The 11405-nt window shown below is 43.3% G+C and overlaps 1 protein-coding gene across 3 annotated transcripts in view; it reads left to right on the top strand.

Moving 5' to 3' along the window:
- The first annotated feature begins 107 nt into the window (after positions 1-107).
- The window catches only part of TPMT (thiopurine S-methyltransferase), a 32552-nt gene continuing 21254 nt past the window's right edge, over positions 108-11405 (top strand). For 2 of the 3 annotated variants that reach the window (XM_045295778.1, XM_045295780.1), the window contains exons 1-3: positions 108-162; positions 9204-9377; positions 10889-10981. In XM_045295778.1, the coding sequence (XP_045151713.1) occupies positions 9238-9377; positions 10889-10981 (233 nt within the window). In that variant the 5' untranslated portion in view covers positions 108-162; positions 9204-9237. Of the gene's footprint in view, positions 163-3810; positions 3829-9203; positions 9378-10888; positions 10982-11405 lie in introns of those variants that run through there. The other variant, XM_045295779.1, reaches the window with a different exon arrangement.

The following is an 11405-nucleotide window of genomic DNA, read 5'->3' on the forward strand; positions in this document are numbered from 1 at the left end:
TGACGGTCACAGTCTAGGCAGAGTCAGGAGGAGGTTTGGGGCACAGTGAACATACGGCGTGTTCAGGGCGCTGGGGGCCTGGGGCGGGGCGAGGGGAGGAGCCAGGGAGTGGAGGTCCGGCGCCGAGGGCCCACAGCCGCTGCTGCAGCTGCCGAGACTCAGGTAATAATGGCGCAGGCACCTGGTGGCGGAAAAGGTACTTTCCCCCGGACGCAGAGCGCGTGCGTGGATGACATGGGTGAATTAGATTTACTGGGCGTCCGAACGAACGCGAACCACCCAACAATCCAACCCTGCCACGATGTTACCGGGCCTGAAACAGGAACTGAGACGAATGACCTTTGACCATTTTGGTTTTGACCCAAAGCGTTGTTCTGTATGAATGATTTTTTGTGGGGGGGAAAGCGAAGTACCTGGCATGCGCGCCTAGGTAAAATTCTACGTCAGGTTAACAGAATGTAAAAATGAAAAACAGAAACGCCAAAAAGGGAAAGAAAGTTTGGCTGGAGAATGGCTAGTAAACTTGCCTGCCGTAGCGTTGGAATTTGTACTTTCATCTTGTTTTATTTCCCTGGAAAGCTATTGGGAGAGTTATGTTCGAGGATGCTTATCAAGATTTACGCACTCTGCTAATTTAACTTATCACTCAACTCGAGGTTCTATCAATCCAAGGGGTTCAAGTGCATGGGACAGTGTTTGAGGATGCTCTTCCAAGTTGAGGGTTCTGAAATTTAAGTTTGTTCCCTGCAAGTAACTCTTGGTTGCTGGGTCTCTCAGAACAAATGTTTATGGGAAAAATCAAAGTTAAGCATTTCCCAATTATCTTGCATCCATAAGGATTATGCTTCTTGTGTGTCTGTTATACTAGAAAATTCCTTTGTGAAAGTTCTAGTCAAAGTCCAAAGTTGCTGGCTGGAATTAGAGTTAGGAGAATTGCAACACTCTGTTGCATTCCCCAATATGGTCAGATAGTTCCCCAGACTGTACCGAAAACTCTGTCACCTGACTTGGTCAGGAATTGACAAAAGCCACTTATCAGCAAATACTTACTGAGCTAACTTGATTTATGTTCCCAGTTCTGATGGAGCCACCTTACCCTTAGAAATGGAGGCTAGATTTTGCAACTAAAGGGGGACTGGACTTCTCTTCAAATACCTGCTTTTATGTGACGTTTTCTGTTCCCGTGGATAAATCATTAATTAAAATTTAAAAAGCAAGACTCACTGTGCTAATATGCACTCATAGTGACACTATAAGACAGGGTAGAACTGCTCCTGGGAGTTTCCAGGATTGTAAATCTTTCTCCTGTAGCGTGATTGCTGGTTTCAAACTGCTAGTCTTACAGTTAGCACCCCAGCTTGATAGCACCCGAACCAAACAACCAGGGCTCCTTATCATGCATTATAGATCCACCCACAATAGCATGCAAGTATAGTCCAGAAGGGTCCCTCAGTGATAGAAGCTACTTTACATTGGATTCCTCACCTAAAGTTAGTGATTTATCAGCAGATGGACCCAGCTACCACTACCAAGTGCTCCCAAAGGAATCCCACTAGAACAGTGGTTCTCAACCTGTGGGTCGCAACCCCTTTGGGAGTCAAACGACCCTTTCACGGGGTCCCCAGATTCATAACATTAGGAAAACTACAGTTATGAAGTAGCAACAAAAATAATTTTATGATTGGGGTCACCACAACCTGAGGAATTGTATTAAAGGGTGGCAGCATTAAGAAGGTTGAGAACCACTGCGTTAGAAGGTCCTGGATGGAGTGGGAGTGAAATGAAGACCAAAATTCAAAATCATAAGAGACCCTGAGTCCAGAAATGACCTCACCCCCTTAATAGACTAACCAGCCAAGTAAGTAAGATCAAAAGGATAGTATTTTCCCAAGGACAGCATTTAGGAGATGGGAGGACTGGAAACCGGAAAGCCTTGGAGGAAGTGGAATAAGCGATAGTGCGTTGTTGTTGTTGTTAGTTGCCTCAAGTAGGTTCCAGCTCATAGAGAACCTGTGTACAACAGGATGAAACACTCCCTGTCCATCTCACAGTCGATTTTATATTTGAACCCATTGTTGCAGCCAATGATTCAATCACTCGCAAGGGTTTTCCTCTTTTTCACTGCCCTTCTGCTTTACCAAGCACGGTGTCCTGTTCGAGTTGCTTGTTTCCTTTCTCGCACTTACTCAATCTGTGTGCTGAGCAAATAATCCAAGAAGCTGGGGTTATGAAGAAGAACTTGGCTTCATATTTTGTTTTCTTGGAGGAAGGCTTTTTAATAACCGTCACACATTTTTTCATGCTGAAAGTGAAGAGGACTTGAAGCACTTGCTGATGAAGAGCAAAAACTGTAACCTTCAGCATGGATTGCAACTCAATGTAAAGAAAGCCAAAATGCTCACAACTGGACCAATAGATAACATGATAAATGGGGAAACACTGAAGTTGCCAAGGATTTCTTCCTTTCTTTCTTGGGACATGTTGCATTGGGCAAATCTGCTGTACAAGACCTCTTTAAAGTCTGGAAGAGGAAAGATCCCTGGGACTTGAGGTGCACCTTTTCCCGCCCATCGTATGCATGTGCAAGTTGGATATTGAGTAAGGAAGACCAAAGAAGAATCAGTTCATTTGAATTATGGTATTGGCAAAGAATGCTGAAAGTACCATGGACTGCCAGGAGATAGTACCTTAAGGGGCTTGAAATGGTTAAGTCAAAACTGATGAGGGTGGGGGGAGAGTGAAAGAGTTAGTGTGCTGTTCATTAAAATACTAGAAATATACCCATTTAAGATTTAGTTGTTGGAAATAAAAAATGTAGCAGTCCCCTACTTGAAGTGAAATTGCTTCTAAGCTTAATCCATAGAGATGGTCTTCTCACTCAGGAAGGGGGTAACAGGCCCATTAAGGTAGGTAAGTAGGCAGAAGCATCCCCATTTAGATAAGTAATGGAGGAGGATACTTAAGGGGATGTTGGTCTGGTAACCCCTGAAGAAATGTCAATATTAATACTTGCTTCCTGTAATCGATGCACAAAGGTGCTTTTTGCCACACATTTTGGTATATAACTTGCTTGGCTTTCACTAGATTTTTGAAGCAGTTTCTTTCCTTCCGGTAACAAAACAAAATGTGTATTAATTGTTGGATGTAAAACTGATGATCTGCTCTGTAAACTTTCACTGAAATCACAATTTAAAAAATTTTTTTAATACATAGTTAAGCAATTTGAACCCACCAAGCAGTACCTTACAAGAAAGGGCTGGTGTTATGCTGCAATCTTAAAAACCATATTGGTTGTTAGAGTAGAGTAGAACTCACTGCCCCATAGGGCTTCCGCATTTCTCGCTAATGAAGATCAGCTGATGGGTTTGAACTGTCAACTTTTATACTAGCAGACATGTGCTTAACCACTCCACCACCAAGGCCCCTTGTTCCAGAAAGCCTAAGCCAGGACGACCTTGCGAAGCAGTTCTACTCTGTCACCCAGGGAGCCACTGCACAGAATCAACTTCAAACAGTTTGGCTGTTCGCCGTATGGTCGGAAAGCAATTACTTTTATTGATAATTTAAAGAGAAAGAAACATGCTGGTATGTTGTCTTAATATTGCAAAGTTGACATTCAAAGAGCAAGCATTTTCTTAATGCAGATTGATTTGTAGTTATGTTAATTTGTACTTATTTGCAGTTATGTTTCCAGGGTCTGTCTCTCTTTCTTTCAAGTCCCTTCGTTTTCCATACAAAAAAGAAACTACAAGAAACTCATAAAAAATATACAAACTGTGGAGACTATCTACTGTTGCTCTCTCCTGAGACACCACCAAAACATTAACTGTAAGACTTTTTAGTATATGTGCTGCCGAAGCGAGCACAAACTGTAAGACTTTTAATGTGTGTGTGTGTGTGTGTGTGTGTGTGTGTGTGTACCTAAACTACTAGGATGGGTATTAGGACATGAGACAAAAGCTAAAAAGCAGATGGTCTTGTCATACAGGCTTTAGTCTGCATTGAAAACAGCTGAACTCCACACCAGCACTGGGGAAAGGCCGGAGCAAGGCTATTTGCATTAAAAACGACCAGCTGCTTTCCAGTCCATGATCACGTATCCCTCAGGGATTTTCATTTGCATCTTTTAACCCCACCAAACTACCACCTGTGGCCACATGCGGCCGCCTGGGTGCTTTTGCCCCGTTTTGGTTTTTTACTTCAAAATAAGATATGTGCAGTGTGCATAGGAATTTGTTCATAGTTGTTGTTTTTAACTATAGTCCAGCCCTCCAACGGTCTGAGGGACAGGGAACTGGCCTCCTGTTTAAAAAGTTTGAGGACCCCTGAATTAGACATTAGACATAGTAGTGGTTACGAACTGGGCTGCTAACTGTGAGGTCTGAAGTTCAAAACTACCAGCTGCACCAACGGAGGTTTTTTTATTCCCCGAAAGAGATACAGTCTTGGAAATCCACCAGAGCAGGTCCAACTAGCCCTATAGGGTCACTAAGGGTTGAATCTAACCGATGGCAATGAGTTTGGCTTGGTTTTTGGACTGGGAGGTAGAAGGATGAAGTGGTTGAAAGTGGGAGACTTGCTTGAATTGAATTTAGAAAAGACAAAATCGACATAGTTCTTTTTAAATACGTAGCCTCCAGATGCTAGCCCCTGCTGACCAGCATGCTTATTATTCCCTCAAAATCTCATTATCAACCGTATAGGACGGGGTAGAACAGCCCCTGTGTGTTTCCAAGACTATGAATATTTACACGAGCAGAAAACCTCAACTTTCTCTCCGAGAAGTGGCTGGTAGGTATGAACTGCTGACCTTGCTGCTAGCAGTCAAACTCCTCAGTGCAGCTCCTCACTTAAGGGTAGGAGTTTTTTTTCACTTGTGCTTGAGAAGCCCTGATCCACAGAGTTTTCACGATGCGGACCTTTCAAAAGCAGACAGCCAAGCCTTACTTCTGAGGTGCCTCTGGGTTGGTTTGAACCGCCAACCTTCCTGTTCATAACTGAGATTTTAACAGTTTGGGCCACCCAGGGCCTCCTAGGATAGGAGGGCCATACCGGCAATGAAATGCGGAGCTCCTCCCTCTCTATGAGCCTGCTTTTCTCACGTGGCTATAGAACTGTGGCCTCGAGGATGCAAAGGCCCTTGGAAAGTGACCAGTATGAAGGAAATAAAAGCTATGGCATCTAGGTTTCCAAATGAAACCTGATTACATCATCCTGCAGTGAAGCCCACAGTCAAATGACCCCCACTTGTGTATTTAAGGCTGCATTTATTTATTTATGTTTTGAGTACATTTAAATGTCTAGCGAGCTTTGGGTACCTGCTTTTCAATTGTGAGGATGGCCTGGGACCAGACAGTGTCTCGCTCAGGTGTGCATTGGGCCCCGCTAAGTCAGAAGCAAACCAACAACATTAATGTGAGCTGTTATTAAGAGAGCCTGGCCATTTGATGAAAAACTTATTAGAAAGATAGAAACCAAACAAGCCAATATGAAAAGCAACTTGGAAATAAAAGGCTATACAGATAAGTGAAAAAATACCAAGGGGCTACAAAAAGTTTGTGGGGGGAAATGGAATGAAAAGATAATAGAATTTATCCACAAACTTTTTGAACCCCCTTCGTATTTAATAAGAACAAAATTATAGATAGCGTCAGACAATGAAAAGGAGCTCCTGACAAGACTTTCTAGCTCTAAAATTACTGAACTCACTACTATCGATCCTAACTCATAGCAACCCTGTAGGACAGGGTAGAATTGCCTCTGGATTTCTGAAACGGGATCTTTTCCCCTCCATAGTTACGTAGCTTTCAAAAGGAGCTGTAGATACATCATCACAATCCGTTCTTATGCTCCGCCTCCCAGATTCATTGTTTACGCCCCATTTCCCCCTCACCTCCCCTTCACTTCCCCATAAACCATTGCATCAGTTATTGTCTCTATGCATCCACTCCTGTGCTCCATAAACTGAGAAACCTAACAGAAACACTACAAAATGAAAATGAAATGAACTGTGAAGAAAATAATAATATTGTAAGGTAGTCAAGAGGTGCCAGAGACCAAATCAGTCGAATTTGAGCAAACAGGCTTTATTAGGGAGAAAAACCCAGCCTGGGCAAAGTCCCACAGTCCACAACGTCCGGGCCGAGGGAGTCGCACTCCAGACTACAGGAGTGGTGTTTATATAGCCAGGGAACATGTGACTGGGCTGCTTTGAGTCCATATAAGGTAAAGTAGTCAGGGATTGGGAGATACAGGGATGTCTGGGTTTCTGGAATGTAAGGTGTCTTCCTGGTTCCGGGTGTATTCGTGAGGGTGCAGAGCGGAGGGCCCAGAACAAAGCGGACACAGCCAAATGAGCCATGAACAAAACACGCAGTGAGCAAAATGGGCTGTGAGTAAAAGAAAGAAAAAAACTTGCAAAGCTGCTTTACATAGCCAACTCTGGTCAGCTCCACAGGTATGTGTGGGAGATTCAAGGTCACTTGCTGCTAGAAGCTGGCCTGGTATTGATCTGGCCATACACAGGTAAAGACAAAAATTAAAATAAAGAAAAGACCACCAACAACATTTTAAAAGCCAGAAAGGAAATTTCTATTGTGTAACCAGTGAGAAATATTTGAGCCTAGAGCAAATTCTGGTTGGGTCAAGAGGAAAGGCACCTGACTAAGTACCATATTATACCATGGTTCCCTCCACCATAATCAAGTTCACAATAATTTCTGTCTGCTGGCCAAGCTGTTTGAGGCCCTCACCTGTGGCTAGAGGGGATCTGCCTGAGACTTAATCTGACTAGGCACTCTGCAGATGAATTTGGGCTCCCACTGTCCTCCATGGCCTTCTACAAATTGGGTGTTCACAATTTAAGCTCTGTTACTTTTCATATATGGATTTTGTTGTTGTCATCTTTGGATCACACCAGCTAGTGTGCTTCCTCCATATAGACTTAGTTGATGTCTCACTCAGATGTCTGCTTGTGTGGATACAAACCTTTAAGACCCCAGGCCAGGGGTCCTCAAACTACGGCCCGCTGAGGACATTTATCCAGCCTGCCGGGTGTTTTTGCCCCATTTGTTTTTGTACTTCAAAATAAGATATGTGCAGTGTGCATAGGAATTTGTTCATAGTTTTTTTTAAACTGTGGTCCGGCCCTCCAACGGGTCGGAGGGACAGTGAACTGTCCCACTGTTTAAAAAGTGGGTGAAGAGAGACGTCGGACAGGGCAAGATATGACAAAATAATAATTTATAAATTATCAAGGGCTCATGAGGGAGGGGGGAGCGGGGAGGGAGGGGAAAAAAGAGGACCTAATGCCAGGGGCTTAAGTGGAGAGGAAATGTTTTGAGAATGATGAGGGCAATGAATGTACACATGCACTTTACACAATTGATGTGTGTATGGATTGTGATAAGAGTTGTATGAGCCCCTAATAAAATGATAAAAATAAATAAAAAGTTTGAAGACCCCTGCCCCAGACACTATTCCAGTTGGTAGTTGGGCACCATCTGTTTTCTTCACCACTCTTTGCTCTAGCACCCTTATCTTGATCCCTTCATAAAGGTGAGTATTGAGCAAGTATTAAACAAGGCCATGCTATAAGAACTAACAGTTCTTGGATTAGGGAGCCCACATCTATCTGCTTGTCCCTGTGTTATAAATAATTCTGGTTTACTTTAGTGTTCATATTATGGCAAAAATTAAAACCAACAAGAACAACAGCAATAAAAAAACAAAAGGCAGAAAACAATGAAACAAAAAAAGAAAAACATTGTCAATCATCCCTCTGGGGTATAAGGTGACTGCACTGAGAACATCAATCATTTATCCAATGGCATAGAATTTCGGGTACTATTGATATGAGGAGTTTATGTGATTGTCGTCCAACTGTGAGCTGCAATCCATGAGTAAGTGCTTTCTAAAGATTGATTTCTTATATGATTGAGCTCTGTTTACACTGAGCGTGGGGGTTGGTGCTGGGGAAACTCCTGTGTCACTTTTTACAAGGGAAGTTCCTTGACTCTCATATTAAAACCTGTCATGTTAATGTGATGTAAGAGGAACATTGAGGTACTATATAGGTGGTGGTCCGGGCTCCCCTTTCATTGGACACCCACTAGGCTAGGGGCCACCATCTGCCATTTCCACAGTCTTGGGTTCTACTCTGACCCATGGCGTTGCTATGGGTCCGAAAGGGCTTGGCAGCACTGAGATGGCAGCTCGCTGCACGGGAGAGAGAGAGATCTTGGGTGGCTGCTTCAAGCCTTCAAGACCCCAGTCACCGCTCACCAAAGTTGGGTTTAGAATCTTGTCTTGGTGGACTATGTTATCCCAATGGACTTTGGTGTCCTCTGAGCTCAAACATGCTGTTTCCAGGCTCACCTGAAGGAGTTAAAGATGGTTGTCTCACTGAGAATAGAGACAGTGGCTGTAACAAGCCTTATTGAAGAAATTAACTCTTTAAATTGAGCGCATTCTAACTTCTAGTAATAAACACTAAAATTTTAAAAGAATATTTTCAATAGGAGATTGGATGAGCTAAGAAGGAGGGAAAATGAAAAGCTTGTAAAAGTTATATATGGTGTATGAGCCCCTAATAAATTGATTTTTTTTTAAGTTATATGTGGTGGAGTGTCCAGTTACTTTGTTGTTCTCTCCTCTAAAAAAATTTTTAATCAATGCCTTCTACTCTAATGGTAAGATATCCAAAAGACAAAGCCAAACTCACTGCCATCAAGCTGATTCAAGGAGTAGAAAGCCTCCTCTTTCTCCTGTAACAATAAGATAAAATACAGCATATTTAAGGAGCTATCTCATATGCAGTATAAAGGGAGACCTTTACCATCGGGCTCATTGAAAGCCCACTTTTTCTATGGCTTTTCCTTGGATGTTGAAATATTTTGAAACGCACACTGGGACGTTGGCCCTGGTGCCATAGTGGATTATGCATGTGAGCTGCTACCCAGGGGTTGGCAGTTTGAAACCAGCAGCTGCTCCCCAGGATAAAGATGAGGCCTCCGCTCCCATAAAGCTGCAGAGGCTCAGAAGCCCACGGGGGTGGTTCTCTTCTGTCAGATTGCGTTGCTGTGAGTCTGAGCCGACTGCATGGCAGGGAGTGAGAAAGACAGACGGTTGCTGGTTGTATCCAGCCATCAGTAGGATTGTAGGGCCCTTCAGAGCGGAAATGGTGATTGGTATTGTTCATCTAGGCATCGGTGAGGCAAAGGTGGTGCCAACAAAACCATGGACAAGGCACGAGCATCCCTTGAAACTAAAGAGTACCCGGACGGCGGCATCCAGAGGGATGGAGCACTCACTCTGGAAGAATGGCAGGACATGTGGGTGACCCACCAGATTGGCTTCCATCAGGAAGAAGGGCATCGGTAAGAACTGTGTGGTCTGTGACAGCAAAATGGTCTCTGAAGACCTGGCTTTGGAAATAGAGGCACTCGATAAATTTGAGTGATTTTAAGATGCATCTCTCTCTCTCTCTCACACACACACACACATACCTCATTGAATGTGTGTCTGTGTGTGTTTGTATGATATCACACACAGATGTTAGGGCCTCTGAAATCAGTGACATGTTAAAATGTTATAGTTAAATTGGCCGTGTTTTCTCATCCCACTGCGTATAAATAATGATGTGACTTGCCCATTGTTGGCAGCTCAGATTTATGAAATATGTCTGTTATTTAATCGCCTGTGGTATCTTTATATTCCTCTTGCCTCTTTATTATACACATGCATAAAACATGATCAGGCCACGTGTATGCTGAATCCTCCAATGCTGGATGTTGAAAAGTATGCAGTATGTTGGCTCTGCTTGCTGATAGTGTAGGTTCCGATGCTGAAGCACCGTTGGGGTCAGTGTTTCCCAAAGCAGGTGATAGTCCTCTCTGGGGGGCACCGGGGTGATCCGTGGGCGACAAAAGCAGATGCTGACACTTTATCCTGGATTATGGGCTGTAGTACAGAAGTTTTTAATCAATGTGCATGGAGGGGTGACGCTGAGTGTTTATTTTTTTATTGTTTTCTCTGAAAGGGGAGTAGTAGGCTGAATGAGTTTGGGAACCTAGGATCTAGATAATGGAAGATGGGAAGTTCAGAGAAAAGGATCCTTGAGCTAGAATGTTAAGCAATAAAGAAGTCGCCGTCTTTGTAGCCGGCCACAATGCTTCCTGGGGCCAATGCCCAGTCAAGCGATCCTTACAGACTTGCCTTCTTTTCATGCAGCCCCCTCACTTTCCCCGGATGGAATGGGGACACTTGTGTACTAAGTGGCAGCTGGGGTATTATGTTGAAACCCTGTTTCCTGGGTTCTTTTTCCCATGTTCCTGCATCAATGGCTGTAGAAGAGCCTCCTCTCCACAGGAAGAATGACCTACAAGAATTGAACTCCCCAGAACTCCCTCTGAGGAGAGCCTAGTGCACTCAGAGAACTTCCCTTAACATGAAGGCTGAGAAGCGCATGGGCTCAGTGGTCCCCTCCCTTCCTCTCCCACCAAAATACACACTTAGGTGTTAACAGATAATTTTCTAAATCGGTCATCAACGATGAAAAAATATATAGATATATATGTTTTTTTTTTAGTTTTAATTTTTAAGCAGGAAAGCCTTGGCTTGAATCCGTGTTACCACTTGCTGACTGTGTGACTTCAAGGTGCTTCCCTGTTCCTTTGCGTATACACTGGGGGTTGTAACCATTGGTGTTATCTGTATTGTTGGACCACTAAGGAAATCCTACGTGAAAAGTATAGCTGGATAGATAGATAGATAGATAGATAGATAGATAGATAGATAGATAGATAGATAGATAGCACTGTGCAATCATAACCCTTTGCTCTGTATTTTGGGCTTATTAACTAAAAGACAAACAACTCTCCCTCCGCAGGTTACTCAAGAAGCATTTGGATACCTTTCTGAATGGCAAGAGTGGACTCAGGGTTTTCTTCCCTCTGTGTGGAAAAGCAGTGGAAATGAGATGGTATGAGCAGATAAGTATAAATACACACACGCTCGGCCCTTGATGAATTATTTGGGTCATATGTAACAAAACATCGGTTAAGACATTCTCTTCTGAGGAATTGCATAGGGATTCTTTATGTTCAGTAGCTGAACATATAACATTCTTGATGTTAATGGAGCTGGAGCCCTCTTGGTGTAGTTGGTGATGCAGTGGGCTGCTAACCAGAAGGTCAGCAGTTTGAAACCCCCAGCCCACTCTGAGGGAGAAAGACCAGCCTTTTTTTCCCTTTTTTAATTCAAAGATCATTTTCTTGGGGGCTCTTACACCTCTTATAACAGTGCATACATCCGTTGTATCAAGCACATTTTTACTTAAGTTGCCATCATTTTCTTTTTTTTTCTTTTTTTTTTTTTAACATTTTATTAGGGGCTCATACAACTGT

The sequence above is a fragment of the Echinops telfairi genome, unplaced genomic scaffold, assembly GCF_000313985.2.
Source record: "Echinops telfairi isolate 266 unplaced genomic scaffold, ASM31398v2 ScPeMD7_5868;HRSCAF=6743_0, whole genome shotgun sequence".
In the NCBI taxonomy this organism is placed as follows: Eukaryota; Metazoa; Chordata; class Mammalia; order Afrosoricida; family Tenrecidae; genus Echinops; species Echinops telfairi.